Source organism: Mauremys reevesii, linkage group 7 (assembly GCF_016161935.1).
Source record: "Mauremys reevesii isolate NIE-2019 linkage group 7, ASM1616193v1, whole genome shotgun sequence".
Taxonomy (NCBI): domain Eukaryota; kingdom Metazoa; phylum Chordata; order Testudines; family Geoemydidae; genus Mauremys; species Mauremys reevesii.
The window spans coordinates 90,856,313-90,877,032 of NC_052629.1; the positions used below are offsets into that span (position 1 = coordinate 90,856,313).

Below are 20,720 nucleotides of genomic sequence, written 5' to 3' on the forward strand. Positions count from 1 at the left end.
CGGCAGCCACTAGTATATGTACAGAAATATTGCACGACCCTTATTTTAATCCAGGGGTCGGCAACCTTTCAGAAGTGGTGTGCCGAGTCTTCATTTATTCACTCTAATTTAAGGTTTCACGTGCCAGTAATACCAATTGGAGATATACCAATACCGTGTGCCAGTAATACATTTTAACATTTTTAGAAGGTCTCTTTCTATAAGTCTGTAACATATAACTAAACTATTGTTGTATGTAAAGTAAATAAGATTTGTTTTAAATGTTTAAAAAGCTTCATTTAAAATTAAATTAAAATGCAGAGCCCCCCAGACTGGTGGCTAGGACCCGGGCAATGTGAGTGCCACTGAAAATCAGCTTGCGTGCAACCTTTGGCATACGTGCCATAGGTTGCCTACCCCTGTTTTAATCTATTGACATTGCAAGGTAGAATGCAATTACCCAGATTTAAATGTATCCATGTCACATGGGCCAGCACCCTTCGTGCCACAATATCTCGGTAGTAGTAACTATAGTTGTCAGGATCATATCCTTGGTTTTATGCCTCACCCAAAAGATGCAAAGTCAACAAGACACCAGCTTGGAGTGCTGGTTCTACATGGAGAAAGAATATTGCTAACGGCAGGTAGGTTTTCTTTGAGATCTCCGCCATCCGAGTTCTGAATAAACCAAAAGTTGGCAAATTGAAAAGTCCACAACCCAATGTGGTACAATGCTGCTCACAGTCGCGCATGGGGGGGAGGGGGGATCGGGCCAGGGACAGAACTTATTACCATTCACAGTTTTTCTTCATTGGCAGAAATTGCCTCTCCCTCTCTCTTTGAATTCCTGTTTTAACAGCTGTTCATAGAATCATAGAATTCAAGATCAGAAGGGACCATTATGATCATCTAGTCTGACCTCCTGCAAGATGCAGGCCACATAAGCCAATCCACCCACTCATGAACTAATTCTCTCCCTTGACTCTGCTGTTGAATGCTCCAAATCGTGCTTTAAAGACTTCAAGTAGCAGATAATCCACCAGCAAGCGACCCCTGCCCCATGCTTCGGAGGAAGGTGAAAAACCTCCAGGGCCACTGCCAATCTACCCTGGAGGAAAATTCCTTCCCGACCCCAAATATGGCGATCAGCTGAACCCCGAGCATGCGGGCAAGACTCTCCAGCCAGACCCTCTGGAAAAGGCTAACAATATCCCAACATTGACCCTTTGTACTAATTACCAGTGTGGCATGTTATTGACCTATTGACTAAACCCATTATCCTATCATACCATCCCCTCCATAAACTTATCCAGCTTAATCTTAAAGTCATGGAGGTCCTTCGCCCCCACTGTTTCCCTCGGTAGGCTGTTCCAGAATTGCACTCCTCTGATGTTAGAAACCTTCGTCTAATTTCAAGCCTAAATTTCCTAACTGACAATTTATATCCGTTTGTCCTCGTGTCCACATTAGCACTGAGCTGAAATAATTCCTCTCCTTCCCTGGTATTTATCCCTCTGATATATTTAAAGAGTGCAATCATATCTCCTCTTATCCTTCTTTTGGTTAAGGAAAACAAACCGAGCTCCTCAAGTCTCCTTTCATATGACAGGCCTTCCATTCCTCGGATCATTCTAGTGGCCCTTCTTTGTACCCGTTCCAGTTTGAATTCATCCTTCTTAAACATGAGAGACCAAAATTGCACACAATACTCCAAATGAGGTCTCACCAACACCTTATATAACGGGACTAGCACCTCCTTATCTCTACTAGAAATACCTCGCCTAATGCATCCCAAGACCGCATTAGCTTTTTTAACGGCCACATCACATTGCCTACTCATAGTCATCCTATGATCAACCAGGACTCCTAGGTCCTTCTCCTCCTCCATTACTTCAAACTGGTGCGTCCCCAGCTTATAACTAAAAATCTTGTTAGTCATCCCTAAATGCATAACCTTACACTTCTCATTATTGAATTTCATCCTGTTACTAATACTCCAGTTTACAAGGTCATCCAAATCTCCCTGGATGATATCCCAATCCTTTTCCGAATTGGCAATACCTCCCAACTTGGTGTCATCCGCAAACTTTATCAGCCCACTCCTACTTTTGGTTCCGAGGTCAGCGATAAATAGATTAAATAAAATCGGACCCAAAACCGAACCTTGAGGAACTCCACTGGTAACCCCCCCTCCAACCCGACAGATCACCCTTCAATACGACCCTCTGCAGTCTCCCCTTTAACCAGCTCCTTGTCCACCTCTGGATTTTAATTTCGATCCCCATCTTTTCCAATTTAACCAGTAATTCCTCATGCGGTACCGTATCAAACGCCTTACTGTTTTGGCCTCGTCTATGAAAGGCTACACAAAATTGCTCCTGTTAATTAAACTTGTGCAAACCTCTATGTGGACACACTCACAGGCGCTGACTCCATGGGTGCTAAAGGGTTCAAACACCCATGGAAAAATAACAGTGGGTGCTCAGCACCCAGAAGTCAGAGTTTGAGTGTGGAATTGATGAGTTCTGTGCTGCTGCTAAAAACTTCTGCTCTTGGGGCAGGAATTTGTTTATAATCAAAGGCAGGATGATTAAGATAACAAGAGGCTTGTTATTAAATGAAATGAAGGATTGTTAGATGATCCTGAAAGCATTCCCAGACACTCCAGTTAAAAGATAGGAAACAAAGGGTAGGAACAAATGGTCTCTTTTCAGAATGGAGAGGGAAATAGTGGTGTCCCATGAGGGGCTTGTATTGGTCTGGGATCAGTGCTTTTCAACATATTCATAAATGATCTGCAAAAGGAGTAAACAGTGAGGTGGCAAAGTTGCAGATGATACAAAATTATTCAAGATAGTTAAGTCCAAAACAGACTGCAAAGAGTTACAAAGGGATCTCACAAAACTTGGTGACTTGGCAACAAAATGGCAGATGAAATTAAATGGCAGATGAAATTAAATGTCAAATGCAAAGTAATGCACATGTCAAAATATAATCCCAACAATATATACAAAATGATGGTGCCTGAGGGCTTGGCTACACTTGCGTGTTAGAGCGCATTAGAGCAGCCCCGGGCGCCCTAACTCACAATGCGTCCACACTGGCAAGGCACATAGAGCGCCTGGACTCTGCAGCTAGAGCATTCCTGGTACTCCACCTCGGCGAGTGGGATAATGCTTGATGTGCCCCCACTGGAGCGCTGCAGCACCAGCGTGGATGCCCTGGTTTGTTAATGCGCTCTGATCAACCTCCAGAAGCATCCCACAATGCCTGTTCTAGCCACTCTGGTCATCACTTTGAACTCTACTGCCCTGGCCTCAGGTGACCAACCGTCAGACCCGCCCTTTAAATTCTCTGGGAATTTTGAAATTCCCCTTCCTGTTTGCTCAGACAGGTATGGAGTGCTCTCAGCGAATCTTTCCAGGTGACCATGCCTCCACGCGCCAGAGATCCCCAATATGGAACAATGGCGAGGTGCTGGACCTCATCAGTGTTTGGGGGGAGGAAGCTGTCCAGCTCCAGCTGTAGGAATTACAATACCTTCGGGCAGATATCGAGGGACATGATGGAAAGGGGCCATGACTGGGATGCAAAGGCTTAAAGTGAAGAAGCTGTGGAATGCCTACCACAAAGCCCACGAGGCAAACCGCCGCCTCGGAGCTGCCCCTGCAACCTGACATTTCTACAAAGAGCTGGACGTGATACTTGGGGGCAACCCCACCTTCACTCCAAGGACCACCATGGACACTTGAGAGGACAGTTCAACAAGGAAGTAGGAGGAGGAGGAGGAGGAAAGCGGGAGCGAGGGTGTTGAGGAGAAGGAAGACACCTCGGAATCCCTAGATGCATGCAGCCAGGAGCTGTTCTCAAGCCAGGAGGAAGGTAACCAGTCACGGCGACCGGTGCTTGGCGAAGGACAAACACCAGTGGAGGTGCCCGGTAAGTGGCTTTTATTTTGGGAAGGAAGTTATTTGGTGCAGGCTCTTGGGGCGAGAAGGGTTAGGGCTGAATGGATGCCTAGATGTGGAATAGGGCATTGATGTGCTCTCTCACATCGCGGTAATTGGCCTCAGTGATCTCCTCAAAGGTCTCATCCAGAACTTGGGCAATGCGCTTGCACAGGTTTCTCGGGAGAGCCACTGTGGTCCTTCTCCCAGTCAGGCTAACTTGTCTGTGCCACTGTGCCATTAGGGGCGGGGGAGGACCATTGCTGCACACAGGCAAGCTGCATATGGGCCAGGGCGAAAGCCACATTGTAGTAGAAGACCCTCCCTTGCTTTCCAGGTCACCCTCAGCAGCGAGATATCTTCCAGGATGAACTCCTGTGGAAAATGTGGGGACAGTGTTCAGTATAAGGGCCCCCTGCAGCTGTTGGCTCTCCCCAAGGCACAAAAACCCTGAGGACAGTACAGCCGTGAAACAATCAGTCCCCCTTGACCCTGTGCTTACTCACCATATTGGGGTTCTCATGGGTTATGTGCGCTCGCTTTGGGATGGGCAAATTCTGCTATTGTGTGCACTGTGCTTGCTCTTAAGTACAGGGGAATCATTGCTCTGTCTGGTGTGAACAATGCTGCCTCTGTAAAGTGATGCATTTTGCATTTACAGATACAACCTTGAGATCTCAGCCGTCCGTGTTATCACTGGCCAAAGGACTGCAAAGAATTCAGAAGAGGCCATGTAGAAACAAAGAAGACATGTTGCATGAAGTCATGCATCAGTCCCTTAACAAGAATCTAAAAGTGCAGGAGTGGAGGAAGAGTAAAAGGAGGATCCACCAGCACAATGAGGAGCACCAGCACAAAAGCGCAGAACTCCGGCAGCAAAGCACGGATCCGCCAAGCAGACTTGATCCAGGTGCTTGTAGCCATGCAGGCAGAGAACTACAGTGCCCGCCCCCAACCTTGCAGCCCTTGTCCCAAAACTCTTTCCCTTGTGCCCCCATGTCACCTCCAACCCACTTTCCCCAACATCCGGGTTCTTATCGCCACCAGCTGCCTCCCGTAGCTTCACCATCCAGACCTGAAAACTATGACCATTACCCACTGCACTCAACCCCCATCACCATGCACTATAGCCATCCTGAAGTGCAGCATTCAGACAGGAAGTCTGAGTATGAGACCAGGACATACACAAATCTGTGACTGAACCGTTCCCCACCCCACCCCCTTGCCCTTTCTGTTTCCCAAGCAGTTGTGTTTCTTTTCAATAAATGGATTTTTTGGTTTTGAAAACTTTCTTTATTATTGCATAAAGTAAAAGATACCTTAGCCCAGGAAAGCAACAGGCACTGCAAGTCAGCATATCAAACACAGATGCCAACTAACATTGGAACCACTGCACTTCAATCCCGTTCAGGGCACCAAACATTACTGGTGACTTTCAGCCTCAAATTGCTCCCTCAAGGCATCCCTAATCCTTGCAGTCTGGTGCTGGGCCCCTCTCTGGGGCCCCCAAAAAGCCCTGCTCTCTGGCTGTTCAAATTCAGCCTCCAGGCGCTGAACCTCCGAGTTCCATGCCTGAGTTAATCTTTCACCCTTCCCTTCACAAATGTGGTACGGCATGTGGATATAACCAAGGGGATATTCATAGAATCATAGAATCTCAGGGTTGGAAGGGACCTCAGGAGGTCATCTAGTCCAACCCCCTGCTCAAAGCAGGACCAAACCCAACTAAATCATCCCAGCCAGGGCTTTGTCAAGCCTGACCTTAAAAACCTCTAAGGAAGGAGATTCCACTACCTCCCTAGGTAACCCATTCCAGTTCTTCACCACCCTGCTAGTGAAAAAGTTTTTCCTAATGTCCAACCTAAACCTCCCCCTCTGCAACTTGAGACCATTACTCCTCGTTCTGTCATCTTCTACCACTGAGAACAGTCTAGATCCATCCTCTTTGGAACCCCCTTTCAGGTAGTTGAAAGCAGCTATCAAATCCCCCCCTCATTCTTCTCTTCTGCAGACTAAACAATCCCAGTTCCCTCAGCCTCTCCTCATAAGTCATGTGCTCCAGCCCCCTAATCATTTTTGTTGCCCTCCGCTGGACTCTCTCCAATTTATCCACATCCTTCTTGTAGTGTGGAGCCCAAAACTGGACACAGTACTCCAGATGAGGCCTCACCAGTGCTGAATAGAGGGGAATGATCACATCCCATGATCTGCTGGAAATGCCCCTACTTATACAACCTTCTTGGCAACAAGGGCACACTGTTGACTCATTCAGCTTTTCGTCCACCGTAACCCCTAGGTCCTTTTCTAAAGAACTGATACCCAGCCATTCGGTCCCTAGTCTGTAGCAGTGCATGGGATTCTTCCGTCCTAAGTGCAGGACTCTGCACTTGTCCTTGTTGAACCTCATCAGATTTCTTTTGGCCCAATCCTCTAATTTGTCTAGGTCCCTCTGTATCCTATCCCTACCCTCCAGCATATCAACCACTCCTCCCAGTTTAGTGTCATCTGCAAACTTGCTAAGGGTGCAGTCCACACCATCCTCCAGATCGTTAATGAAGATATTGAACAAAACCGGCCCCAGCACTGACCCTTGGGGCACTCCACTTGATACTGGCTGCCAACTAGACATGGAACCATTGATCACTACCCGTTGAGCCCGACCATCTTGCCAGTTTTCTATTATCCACCTTATCGTCCATTCATCCAGCCCATACTTTTTTAACTTGCTGGCAAGAATACTGTGGGAGACTGTATCAAAACCTTTGCTAAAGTCCAGAAATAGCACATCCACTGCTTTCCCCTCATCCACAGAGCCGGTTATCTCATCATAGAAGGCAATTAGGTTAGTCAGGCATGACTTGCCCTTGGTGAATCCATGCTGACTGTTCCTGATCACTTTCCCCTCCTTTAAGTGGTTCAGAATTGATTCCTTGAGGACTTGTTCCATGATTTTTCCAGGGACTGAGGTGAGACTGACTGGCCTGTAGTTCCCTGGATCTTCCTTCTTCCCTTTTTTAAAGATGGGCACTACATTAGCCTTTTTCCAGTCATCCGGGACCTTCCCCGATCACCATGATTTTTCAAAGATAATGGCCAATGGCTCTGCAATCTCATCGGCCAACTCCTTTAGCACCCTCGGATGCAGCGCATCCGGCCCCATGGACTTGTGCTCATCCAGCTTTTCTAAATAGTCCCGAACTACTACTTTCTCCACAGAGAGCTGGTCACCTCCTCCCCATACCGTGCTGCAGAGTGCAGCTGTCTGGGAGCTGACCTTGTCTGTGAAGACAGAGGCAAAAAAAGCATTGAGTACACTAGCTTTCTCCACATCCTCTCTCACAAGGTTCCCTCCCTCATTCAGCAAGGGGCCCACACTTTCCTTGACTTTCTTCTTGTTGCTAACATACCTGAAGAAACCCTTCTTGTTACTCCTAACATCTCCGGCTAGCTGCAACTCCAAGTGTGATTTGGCCTTCCTAATTTCACTCCTGCATGCCTGAGCAATACTTTTATACTCCTCCCTGGTTATTTGTCCAATCTTCCACTTCTTGTAAGCTGTTTTTTTGTGTTTAAGATGAGCACGGATTTCACTGTTAAGCCAAGCTGGTCGCCTGCCATATTTACTTTTCTTCCTACACATCGGGATGGTTTGTTCCTGCAACCTCAATAAGGGTTCTTTAAAATACAGCCAGCTTTCCTCGACTCCTTTCCCCGTCATGTTATTCTCATCTGCCAGGTCCACCTTCCTATACAGAGAGCGCCAGCAGCCCTTTAAATGGCCAAAAGCACACTCCAAAGTCATTCTGCACTGGTTCAGTCCATTGTTGAACCACTCCTTGCTGCTGTCAAGGCTCCCTGTGTGAAGGGTTTCATGAGCCACAGCATTAAAGGGTAAGCGGGATCTCCTAGGATCACAATAGGCATTTCAACTTCACGTACAACGATCTTCTGGTCTGGGAAAAAAGTCCCGGCTTGCAGCTTCCCGAACAGGCAAGTGTTCCAAAAGATGCGTGTGTCATGCACCTTTCCAAGCCAGCCTGCATTAATGTCAATGAAACGCCCACAGTGATCCACAAGCGCCTGGAGGACCATAGAGAAATACCCCTTCCGATTAACGTACTTGGAGGCTAGATGGGCTGGTGCCAGAATTGGAATATACATCCCATCTATCACCCCTCTGCAGTTAGGAAAACCCATTTGTGCAAAGCCAGCCACAATGTCATGCACTTTATCCAGAGTTACAGTTCTTCTGAGCAGGATGTGATTAATGGCCCTGCAAACTTGCATCAACATGATTCCAGTGGTCGACTTTCCCCACTCCAAACTGACTAGCTACCGATTGGTAGCTGTCTGGAATTGCCAGCATTCAGATTGCAATAACCACCCACTTCTCCACCATCAGGGCAGCTCTCAATCTCATGTCCTTGCACTGCAGGGTGGGGGAGAGCTCTTCACACAGTCCCATGAAAGTGGCTTTTCTCATCCAAAAGTTCTGCAGCCGCTGCTCATCATCCCAGACTTGCATGACAATGTGATCCCACCACTCAGTGCTTGTTTCCCGAGCCCAAAAGCGGTGTTCCACTGTGGTGAGCATGTCTGTGAATGCCATAAGCAGTCTCGTGTCATATGCGTTACTTGCATCGATATCATTGTCTAAGTCCTCACTGTCAGTTTGGCTCTTAAGGAGTAACTCGACTGCCAAATGTAACATGCTGGCGAGACTCATCAACATATTCCTCAGCAGTTCAAGCTCCATTCCCACAGACCAAAAGGGAAGACAGAGCGCACAGTACATAAAACGTTGAAAGATGGCACCAAATGTGGATGGAAGCACAGGGATTGCTGGGATGTGAACTGATGCTTCATGGGGCATTGAGACAGGACCCAGAATGCCCTGCATCCCCTGCCCCCTTCCCACAAGCCACAGCGCCAGAATGGGAAGAGGTGCTCTGTGGGATAGCTGCCCATAATGCACTGCTCCCAATGCCGCTGCAAGTGCCGCAAACGTGGCCACGCCAGTGCGCTTGCAGCTCTCAGTGTGGACATGCTGCAGCACTTTCCCTAATGTGCTCTCTGAAGGCTGGTTTAACTCAAAGTGCTCTACATCTGCAAGTGTAGCCATGCCATAAATTAGCTGTTACCCATCAAGAAAGAGATCTTGGAGTCATTTGCAGTATTCCGGAAGCACTAGGTTTCCAGAGTACTGCAAATTCATAAGAATCCTTCTCACTGTGCCTGTATCATCTTGAACTGGGGAATGCTCATTCTCCTGCTTCAGAAGACTCAAAAATTATCTCCAGTCATCAATGGGACAGACGCAACTAAATAACGTAGCCATCCTTAACGTGCATCAAAATAATACCAGGGAACCTAGATGTAAATAAAATTGCTGACAGTTTCATCCAGAAAGCTACAGTGAAACATAATTTCTTTAAACTGGGATGTTAGTGAAGACAGATTGTAGGTGATTATCATGAATTACAGCATATTAAGATTATTGCAATGTAATTATGTCGTTCAGAATAATTGAATCATTATTAAAATAGTAAAGATACCACATTCAATAATTAGAAAACGAAAGAAGTGTATAAATATGCTGAACATAGCCTCCCCCTAAAACTGGCAGAGTCCCCCCCCAACACTCACACACTCCTCTTCAAAAGCACCCACCAGAAAAAATGAAAGTCAGCACCTTGTTTCAATTTAGCTTAAACCAGTTCCTAATTGACTTAAGCTAAATCAAAATAAGCCTGAAGCGGAATGAGTGTCCACACAGCCTTTTGTACCAGCTTAATTCAGTTTAAAAATTACACCTTAAACTAAACTGATGGAGCTCTGCATTCAGACAAGCTCTTAGGCTAGGTCTACACTGGGTGGGGTGGGGCATAGCTGAAGTTGGCGTATCTTAGGTCGATTTACCTGGCCGTGAGGACGGTGGCAAGTTGACTGCTGCCACTCCCCCATTGACTCCACTTCTGCCTCTCGCTGCGGTGGAGTTCCAGAGTCAACGGCAGAGTGATCGGGGATCGATTTTATCGTGTTTACACTAGACACAATAAATTGATCCCCGATAGATTGATCACTACCCGCCAATCCAGCGAGTAGTGTAGATGTACCCTTAGTTTCCATTTGTCCTTGTACTTCAGCAGTCTCCTCATTCATGTCACCATAGCTCAGAGAGTACTTTTGGCTAGTTAATGAATATCAGTTTTAGTCATTCTATTGTAATAGTGTCTAGATACCACAGTCATGAGCAAAGACACACAATAGTTAGCTGAACAGTTTCCATAAAATGAATCACAAAAACAGTTGCCAACCCTCCAGGATTGGCCTGGAGTCTCCAGGAATTAAATCATTCATTCATCATTCATGCCCGTCACCCCAACCGGGGTATGGGCCGCCAACCACAGATCTCCAGAGTCTTCTATCCTGGGCCATTCGCTCTAGCTGGTTCCAGGTATAGCCCATTTTTTTGCTATCAACCTGAAGGTCGCGTCGCCAGGTATTTAAAGAGTAATCTTTAATTAAAGATTATGTCATGTGATTAAATCTCCAGGAATATGTCCCACCAAATTGGCAACCTTAAAAGGTTGACTTACCTTAAAAACTGCTTGACAGCGAATCTTTAAGGGAGGAAGCAAAGCACATGCTGTACTAGGTAGCATGGAAAGCTCTATTTTAGAGTTCTGGTGCTCAGCATTGTTTGTGATTAAAACAAACATGAAGAAGCTGACAGCTATGTTCCCAGTGTCAGCAGAATGAAAAGTCTCATTCAAGTGCCCAATTTTCAGATCTGCTGAGCGCCTGCTGCTCTCATTGAGGTCAGCTGGTGCCAGGGGTGCTCCATTTGCACTAAGATTTTGAAACTGGTTTTAGACACAACATTGTGCTACAGTATTTGGCACCTTTTGTCATGTTTGTTTTTTAACCCTCAATGCCGTCTTTTGATTAACAGTTTCCTTTGCTGGAGTACATTCGGCTTTTCCTTTGGATGTTCAGGGCCACTAGTGACACTAGCATGCCATTTGCTGCTTACAATAGTTTTGTTTATAGGCTGCCAGCATAATGGAATAAAACCCTCTGGTATCCATCATTTGTAAAAAATAACTGGTCTCAGTGTCTCTTCACTTCATTTTAGAGGTAGGTTATAAACGTGAAGATTTAACAGGCTATTTTGCTGAAGGAATAAGATTTTTTTAAGATTCTAGTCTTCGTATATTTAACTTAATATCTTCATACTGCTTACTTACCTACATCTGTCTGCCAGAACAAAATGCCTCTGTATTTTACAACATGCAGTCTTCTGCTAATTCACATGTATAAGTTGCATTAAGTTAATGAGATTCACATGTTCTCTTTTTGATATGCACATTCCCATGAGTGAGCATTAAGTTCTTATCCTGGTAGCTCAGTAGTTATGGGTGTCCAGTTTAATTCTATTATATGTAGAACAGGAAGTTTAAAAAGTTTTAGCTAAAAAAAAAAAACCCACCCTTTGAAACAATTGTCATTTTACATTTTGGTTAATACTCACTACATCCTGAATTTGCAGAAAGGTAAAGGTCAGAAAAGGATTCTACCTAATAGTAATTAATGGTGAGTTTTTTCCTGTGACAGAAGATTGATGCTGTGCCAAGACTGACGCTGCTAAGAAACCGAAGACCTCCACTGGGTGATACAGCCCAAGCAATGGAACATAAGCTACCCTACACCTACAGCCTGCCTCAGCCCTGCTTTGTAGAGGCCCTCTAGGAACAAGAAATCAGGTTAGACTCCACACTAATGCGGTTTTTGGCATCTCTGCCGAGATGGCATTAAGTGCTAAACTTGCTGGCTAATAGTGACACGTGAAACACAAACTTATTTTATATAGGCCACAAAGCTGCCTTGATCTAGTAAGCATGTCTCAAAGTCTAATTTCAAGGTAGTAGTTCACACTATACAGAGGCCTCAGTTGAGACTGACAATATTTTCTAATAAGATAGAGGTGTTTTTCTGCTATAAATTGTGATTGATCTAGAAGGTCAGTGCCAACCTAAGAGTTTAAAAAGTACTTGTTTAGTTGGGGTTTTTTTTTTCCATTATTTACAGTACATTATAAACAAAAGGCCATAACAAACAAATCCCCCATCAAGTCGTGCAGAGAGAGATGGAGGACGGGGTAGAGAAATTACTTCTGTTTTGTTTTTTAAGCATATGGAAAACATCAGTTCTCCTCCCCCATCCTCTTCATCATTCATCCTGGTAAAAAACAGATGACTAAATGTTGCACCTGAGCTGATAAATTTTAAACAGTTTTGCAATCCTGGAATAACTCCTGTACATACAGTTACCCAGCATCTGAAGAGATCCAAAAAGCACTTTACAATATTCACACAGAAGATAAGGTAACATTATTAAATCAGACCACTTACACACGTAGTATTTTTTGTTGACAGAGGATCTGAGTTGGAGCTGTAATTTTTGGAGGCTTTCCTGTTTTCCCATCTATATGTTAAGTGAAACGGATCAACTGAAAATGAGACTTGTGTTCCTTGTTGAGATGCATCCCCATTGTTATTGTTAATATACTGGCTCATTACCCCCAATAGAAAGCCTTATAATCAACTAGTCTATCAGCAGCCCCATTTGTTTATTCTAAGGTTAATTTTATAGTCATTTGCTGCTTCTGAACCAAGTGATGCAGCACTAAAAGTAAGTTGTCTGGCATAGTGTCTTCCCAGTGAGACTCAAATCACCCCCAACAAAAACAACAATGGAAATGGGAGCATCCATTAGACTCTCTCCATTTAGGTCTTGTATACAATAAGGACCCAACCTAGAATACTTTTACTCTTTTGGGGAGTGATTATTTTCCACTAAAATTATTTGGATTATCAATAGTGGTTTCAAGATCTCAAACAATAGGAGGTTCTTCAACTATGCCTGTGCTACTGAAATGTTTAACTAATTTAGGCTATGTGCTCCATTTTGGTAATGAGTAGACAGGGTTAAAGTCTTAAAAGTTAATACATATCATAGGCATCCATCCAGGAAGTGTAATAAGCAGCTGTTCATATGGCTACATATGAGAACTGATCAGAAATTTCCAAGCAAATTATTTTTCCATCAGAAAATGCCAATTTATTGGCCAATTGGGCTCCTGGGTAGAATTTCATTTTAATTTTTTTTAACTGTTCCAATTATTTCACAAATTTGGTTTTTGATTTCCCTTTCATGGAAAATTTCTACTTTTTCTTCCAAAATTGAACAAACTCTTCCCCTCTCCCTCCCCCTGGCAAAAAACAAAAACAAAAACAAAAAAAACCTCAAAACAACCAAGAAAGAGGGAAATTCTGATTTTTGACCAATCCTATTAGTTATACCAAAATAAGAGATTTCAGAACTCCAAATAGCAAGCAGTTATTATATATAACTCCCTACTGAAAACAGCAAGGTCAATTTAAAACTAAATAAATCAAAATCACAATATGATTCATGCTTTTCTCAATACTGTGGGTGCAGCACTGCTACACAGTGGTTGGCACAGTCATATGCATGCTGCACACTGGATGTGTACTGTTGGCCAGGGCAGGGCAACCAGCAGAGGTAGAGGGCAGTTTGCCCAGGGAACCCCATTCAAGAGGCTCCCAAACCAAGGGGGTGTTGCAACCTGGTGCACTGGGTTGCAATGGCATCAATGAAGACCCACTGCTGTGAGGTGCCCAGATATCATCCCAGCAGAGAGCTCAAGGGATGGCAGGAGAAGAAGAATTCAGCAAGTCCTGCCCACCTAGGTAGATATTCCCTGAAATTGGACTAAGTACTGACCCCCTGCCCCCCAATCACCCACACCTCTCTGGGTGGGGGAAGAGAGGACTGACCCTGCTGATACTCAGGAGGTCAGGCCAATTTGCTCCATGTCACTGCCTCTCTGAAAGCAGAGGGGTTGCATGGTGGCTTTTACCTCCTGGGAGCAGTGGGAGAGATTCTTCCTCTTAGAAGTGGTATCCCTTGCCACTACCCCTGCTTTGCTGTTATGGAAGAGGGGTCCCCTTCCAGTTGATCTGTGGCAGTGCCTCATGTCATGATGTGGCTAGGGCCCTCAATCACCTTAACATGACCCTGCCGGAGGGAGCCACTCCCATGGGACTTTAACCTAGTAGGCAAATGAAGATGGCAGGCCTTGAAGGTAAGCCCTGGACTTGGAATTGCGAAACATGAGTTCTTGGCTTGGCCACAAGATGATTATTAAGTATTTTAAGTGCTACTGAAATACAAAGTCCCAACCAAGTTTGGGCCCCACTGTGTGCTGTGCCACACACATAATCAGAGTCTCTGGCATATCAATTTAACAATCAAAACCAGGCGAGACAGATGGTTGGAGGGGAAACAGAGGCATCAAGAAGAGACATGACTTGACCATGCTCAGACAGCAGGCTAGTGCAGAGCCAGGGATAAAGCCCAAGCAGAGGGTGCAGCATAGTGGGGCTGGAACCTGGGGTGCTGCTGCACCCCCTGGCTTAAAAGTAGTGATAACAAAATACCAAATACATGGTTTCATCATTGGCTCCCCCTCTATGAAAAACTGTTCCTGCACCCTTGGTGCAGCGTACTCACTACTCCATGCCCAAGGCACAGTGTGGTGAGAGGGAGAGAAAGACACCTCTTCATTTCATTTTACAGCCTCTTTCAGACAGCTAGTCCCATGGGGGAGGGATCCCAGCACCCCCAGTGAGATTCTGCCCAGCCTCCACTGGTGTCCTGCTTCCCCATCATTGCTTTCCGCCCAGAAGAGGCAAAGTTATTGCACCACATACTGTACTTGAGCCTGAGCTGTGCCTCGGTTTCCCCATCTGTAAATGACAGATAACAGGCAACCAGAATCTGCAGGGTTTGGATACAAGGGGGAGGGAAACTGTTGTTCCAAGACTGGGAAATAGACAAGGCCTTGCAAACAGGAGCAAGGCACAGTCCTCCAAGACCGGAGGTCACCCAGCGATTCATCCACATCAGGAAGGTGGTTACGTGCCTTCATCGTTCAGTTGTTCCTGCATGGCTGGCGCTTCCTCTGCACTCCGGGCTCCCTGAGCAGCAGAGATAGCAACGTAAACAAAGGCAACAGCCCCGGGTGGAAGAGTGCGGCGGCTCCTTTAAGAGGCCATCCCAGGGGAGCCGCTGCTTCTGTGGCACTGCTGCAGAAACCATGGCCAGCCCACGGCGAGCCGCGAGGAGGCGGCACCCGGGCGAGGCTGCACAGGACAGAGGCAGCCCCCCCTCCCCCCCCCCCCCGGCCCCCGGGGCTCGCGTGGCTCAGCAGAGGGACCGTGCAACTTTCTCCCCAGCCCTGGGACCTGCACCGCGGAACGCTGAGAACTCGGCCATAAATATCCCAGCTTAATTCCGAGCCAGCATCAAATCCACTTAGCAGATTTAGCCCCGAGTCGTCAAGGCTGCAACAAGGGAGCCCTGGGCGGGCTGGAGAGAGAAAAAGCGTCATCATGGACCATTGCAAGGCACGGGTGCGATTTCTAGGCAGATGTTCAGCAGAGGGGAGAATCTTCAGCCAGCGGCTGAAGAGTTTATTCTCCTCTTCCTACGGCCCGCGGAACCCGAAACAAGGCACCCACGGGTAGGGGGTGGGGATTGCTAGGACAGGGTCTTAGAGCTGCAAAGGGCCCTTCTGTCTGAAAACAAGCGCCCGGCACTGAGGCCTGGCGTCTGCTCTCCAGGCTGGTTATTCAAGGAGCTGCTGTTTTCTCAGCTGGCCTCAGGGTTTGGCTGGTTGGAGAGACTCCGGGAAGAGGCACCCCAGAATCGTGTTAAACCCAACGGTTCGGTGAACGTGTCTCCAGCGGGCAAGCAGCGCGGTGGTGTCACCGCGGTAAGGTGCAAAACCTACGCAAGGGAATCAAAACACTGGGCAACAGGCGCCTGCGAGGCAAGCTGGGGACTCTGAGCAGGGAATTAGAAGTCACTTCAGTACAGCTCTGGGAATTATTATTTTTTAAATAGCTGAAACAAACAACGTCAGAGCGCCACGGGACAGCACATGGGAGGAAGGCTAAAAGGCAGTGCTTGGTAGCCTAGCGTAACCCATCCTCCCCCGTTGGAAAAAATACCGTCATCAGCTCGACCCATGAGGACGTGCCTTTGGGTTTATTCCTGGCCTGTAGATACCCTGGAGAACCGTGGCCTTTCCAAGAGCGGTGGGGCTGGAGTAACACTATCCCACTCAGACAGCTGGAGGTCTTGGACATGCATCCTTCACCGAACCTCACTGAGTTCGGACACGTGTGGACACAGCCTCCTCCCATCACAAACTCACTACTGGTTATCAAAAGAGGCACACGCAGGGGCAGTCACCACGTGTGGAGGCGACAAGAGAAACGGGCAGAGAAGAGTTTGTTTCCACCGAAAAGTGGTCACGCTCAGATTTGTACTCTTGCTTCTATAGCAACGATTTCCCCCTGCCCTCCAGAAAGGCGTGTTAAAAACACACAAGCCAAGGAGAAGTGAATCCTCATCACCTCCCGGGAAGGGCACAATGTGGATTTTAAACAACTTTGCCAAAGCAGCACGCCACCACCTTCAAGGGTACGAATTACCCCGCAGGCAGGGTGCGCGCTATTTTAGGCCACTGATATTTACTTCGGTAATTCACAGGAAAACCAACGAAGCCCGGGAGATCAGAACTGCGCAGGATTTTGTGCCAGGTTGTGTCGTATCTGCAACAAAGACACTCCACACCCCTTTCCCTTATACTTCATGAAGAGGAGCGGAAACATTCACATACCCGCAGCAGAGAACTGGCAAAGTGCTATTTCGCTTCTCCCCTTGTCAGAGCTAGCAAGAAACACCTTGTGCTACTGGTGTCCTGGTTATGCAATAATACTAATGTGTCAGCGAATGTGCCTTCGTTGGTGTATTAATGAGTAAGCAATTAGAGATGACAGTTAAAGATTAAGCTGTTTTGGTGGAAAGAGAAAAGCCCAGGACTGCAAGGCACAAGTTTATAAATATAAAGAACCAAAATGTATCCGATTACAAACGGCCCATTGTGTTGCACTGGGAGAGAGAAGTGGGCTCATAATACGATGCATGCTTTGCCCACTCCACTCAAGTCAAACTAATTCCTGATTACTATTTCACAACCAAGTCGGGCCAGTGTAACTACTTCAATTCTTGCTGTTCCTGAATTCTTGTGTTACTTAAAAATCTCGCGGAATTAAGCCGCTCTCCCTGCGCGGTAAGAAGCACATGATTAATTACAAAGTATAGAGTCTGTAAATAGACGCAGAGATTGAGAGCAAACAGGTCTCCAAGATGAACCCGTTTATATTGAACTAGTCACAGTTGGTAAGGTGGCCATCTGCCAATGTTTACTGACCCTCTGTATGCCACTTTCATTAGCTGCGGGAGAGACAGCTGCCTACACTGACAGAGGGGCCACAAACGCTACTCCAGCTCCCCTGGTAGCACCGGCTGAGAACGCACTAGATACCCCACACACTAACCCATATGGGGAGAGCAAGAGGGACAAATATGCCACTGGGCTCCCCTCAAACTAACAAGCCAATGCTCCATGGTGGGCCGGTATCCCACGAAATGCGTTCCGCCGGCACGTTCGGGTTGCCCAGATATTAGAGAGTTTGGCTTTGGAGGTTGGTTGGGTCCGGGAACCACCCCTGGGCACGGCTGGGCGAAGAGACGGGTCGGACAGAGGGGCGGCCAGCGGGCTGCCTCCAGGCCAGCGCTTGAAGGGGAGCCGGGCTGCAGGGAGAACGGCCCCGAGGAAGATACCACTGGCCCCGAGAGGTGACAGCCAGGCACCTCCTCTGCATCTCCCTCTACTCTGAAACACCTTGCGGCGGCTGCTGCTCTGCGCCTAAGCGCGTCCCAGGCAGCTCCATCCCGAGCGCAAAGCGCTGCCCGGGGCTCTGGAGCGCGTCTGGCTGAGCGCAAAGCAGCAGGAACAGCTTTACTAGAAGGAGTTAAGAGCGGGATCTGGCTCCAGTGTTCACCGGAACTTGCCCCGGCTAGAAATCCCCACCTACCCTGCAATATCTGTGCCTCGGATACTGAGCCTGTGGGGAACGACAATCCACGCAGCCCTGTGCTTTAGCAACACCAGCGACTAGCCCCTGAACCAGTTCCCGCGAGCCCACCAGCCATTAAGCGGAACGGGACTAACTCTGGGGCGCAGGCTGCAGAGCGTGGGGCTGCTTTCCGGGGGTTTTGTGGGATGGGGGGAACAGGACCCTGTGACCAATGCATCGATAGACCCTTAGAGAGAAGGCCAATAACCCCCAGCCAGCTCTTACTTTTCGTGCTGTGCGTTTTCCTGGATGGCCCCCAGAATCGCCGGCCCTGGCCCCGCCGGGTACGCAGGGAGGATGCCCTGTTGCAGCCTGCATGTGGCCAGGTGTCTGTGATGCTCGTCCTGCAGGCAGGCGTTTTCGTGGTACAACTTGGCCACTTGCTGCTCCAGCTCGTCGATCCTCCGCTTCTGCTTCTCCAGCAGCTCCTGCTGCGTCTCGATGATCTTGTTCAGCTCCTTCAGGTACCCCGCCGCCTTGCTGGGGTTCTCCGCCGGGCTCTCCATGGCCTGGCCGGCCACCCGCCCTGCCCACCCCTTGGCGGCTTTGGGAAGGGGCTGGAGGCGCTGGCCGGGCTGCTCCGCTGAGAACTTAGGACGGGTGTGGGGGGGGGGGGTAAATAACGCCCCGGGCAGGGCCACTCCTCCGCTGGTAGCCGGCTACCTGGAGCTAGGGATGCCCAGGAGAGCGACAACGCGGCGCGCAGCGGCTCCGACTCCGGGCCGCCATTGCTGGTGCTCGGCTTCCTCCGCCTGGTCCGGCCCGAGGGGACTGAGCCGGCCGGGGCTGCAGCCGGCGCTGTGTCCGCAGCAGGAGCCGCCGCTCTGCGTCCGCCTCCTCCGTGAGCCCCGCCAGCGGGAGCGGGCTCAGCCTCTCGCCTGCGGATCTCCGCGCCCCCGGGAAGCCGCCGGCAGCAGCGGCAGCGGCGCGCAGCCCTTCAGAGAGCAGGACACGGGAGGCGAGGGGCTGTGCCTGATGCCCGGCTGATCGCCCGGCGCAGCCCTCGCCTCCCTCTGCCTGGCCGCCGCCACACGCGCCGCCCGAGTCCCTCTGAGCCCCGCGGCTGATGCGCTTTAAGTAGCAGCAGCTGCCTCCGCCGGCGGCCGCGCGGAGTTTGCAAAGTGGCGGCGGGTCGGGGGCCGCAAGCGGGGCTGAGCGGCAGGAGAGGGGCTTGGCGAGGCGGGCGCTGGACGCATCCCAGCGCTGCCCTGCGAGAGCAGCCGGGCTGATCCACTCCCCTCCCCTGAGCACGGGCGAAGCGGAGGGTGGGACAGAGGGGCGGCCAGCGGGCCGCCTCCCGGCCAGCGATCGCAAGGGAGCCGGGCTGCAGAGAGGACGGCCCGGAGGAAGATACCACCGGCCCCGAGAGGTGACAGCCAGGCACCTCCTCTGGGCCGTCCCCTTTCAGAAGCAGGCTGGTCCTGCGTTGCACCCAGCCCGGCCCCACCGCTGAAGGAGAGGTGCCCACGGTACACTTAGTGGGCACCTATGGGGAGGGGAACCCCAGGTGCAGGTGGAAACCTCTTTAAACCTCGCTTGGGGGGGAGGGGCGTTTCACTTTCACTAGACAACCCTGGCCTCCTTCCTCAGCGAGCTGGGGAGCGAATAGAGTGAAGAAGGGTTTTTTAAAGGTGTGTGTGGGGGGGTACTCCTTAAAACGGCAGGATCCTTCACTAGGTGTGTTACAGCCATGCACCTACCCATCACTCACCCCTCCTGACCCTGCAGAAGGCGGAGAGCGGCACGTAACACAGCTCTGCCACTCCGGGCTTAAAGGCAGGCCAGGGATTGCCTGAGGCCATGCTGCATTTTTAGAACCATCGACCCAGCCATCAGCGATGCAGGATTATGAGAGACCTGCTAGAAGAATAAGGCTTCCTGCTGGAACATGGGAGTAATTACTATTCAAATAGCACCAGTGTGCTGGGTGCTTCAGAGATGTGACCTCTCTCCCAGCCTGCCTGAAGTCATACTTGCTCGGAGTAGTAGTGCAGTGTACCGAAGAGGCAGTCTGCCTCTTCCAACAGCCTCCTTGACATTTCAAACCTCTTCTAATAGAAACTCTGTGGTCTGTCAAGATTGCATCAGGCTGGAGAAAGTTATGGGGAAATCATGTCCCTCCCTGTCCCATGGCTAAGTCCAGGAGAATGGATGCAGAGAGTGCTTAGAACAGGGGTGGCCAACCTGTGGCTTCAGAGCCACATGCGGCTCTTCAGAAGTTAATATGCAGCTCCTTGTACAGGCACCAACTCCGGGGCTGGAGCTACAGGCTCCAACTTTCCAGTGTGCCCTGGGGTGCTCACTGCTCAACCCCTGGCTCTGCCCCCACTCCACCTCTTCCTGCCCCCTCCCCTGAGCCTGCCATGCCCTCGCTCCTCCCCCCACCCCAGAGCCTCCTGCATACCACAAAACAGCTGATTGGGAGGTGCAGGGAGAGAGGGGGAGGCACTGATCCGCAGGGCTGCCGGTGGGCGGGCGGCGCTGGGAGTAGGGGTGGGGGAGCTGATGGGGGGCTGCTGATGTATTACGGTGGCTCTTTGACAATATACACTGGTAAATTCTGGCTCCTTTTTAGGCTCAGGTTGGCTGCCCCTGGCTTAGAAAAACAGAGAGGCTCATAAAGGAAGTGCCAGTGGTGATGTAGCAAGGAGAAGGATGATGGAGATGTGAGGAGACTCTGTTTTCTTTTCCTTTCTCTCCCCGCCCCACTTCTTTC

At 49.1% G+C, this 20,720-nt stretch overlaps 1 protein-coding gene across 3 annotated transcripts in view; it reads right to left on the reverse strand.

Moving 5' to 3' along the window:
* IQSEC1 (IQ motif and Sec7 domain ArfGEF 1) overlaps positions 1–19,014 on the reverse strand; it is a 679,444-nt gene extending 660,430 nt beyond the window's left edge. For 2 of the 3 annotated variants that reach the window (XM_039547792.1, XM_039547791.1), the window contains exon 1: positions 18,230–19,014. In XM_039547792.1, coding sequence (XP_039403726.1) covers positions 18,230–18,510 — 281 coding nt within the window. In that variant the 5' untranslated portion in view covers positions 18,511–19,014. The remainder of the gene's footprint in view (positions 1–18,229) is intronic. The other variant, XM_039547793.1, reaches the window with a different exon arrangement.
* Positions 19,015–20,720: the final 1,706 nt, after the last annotated feature.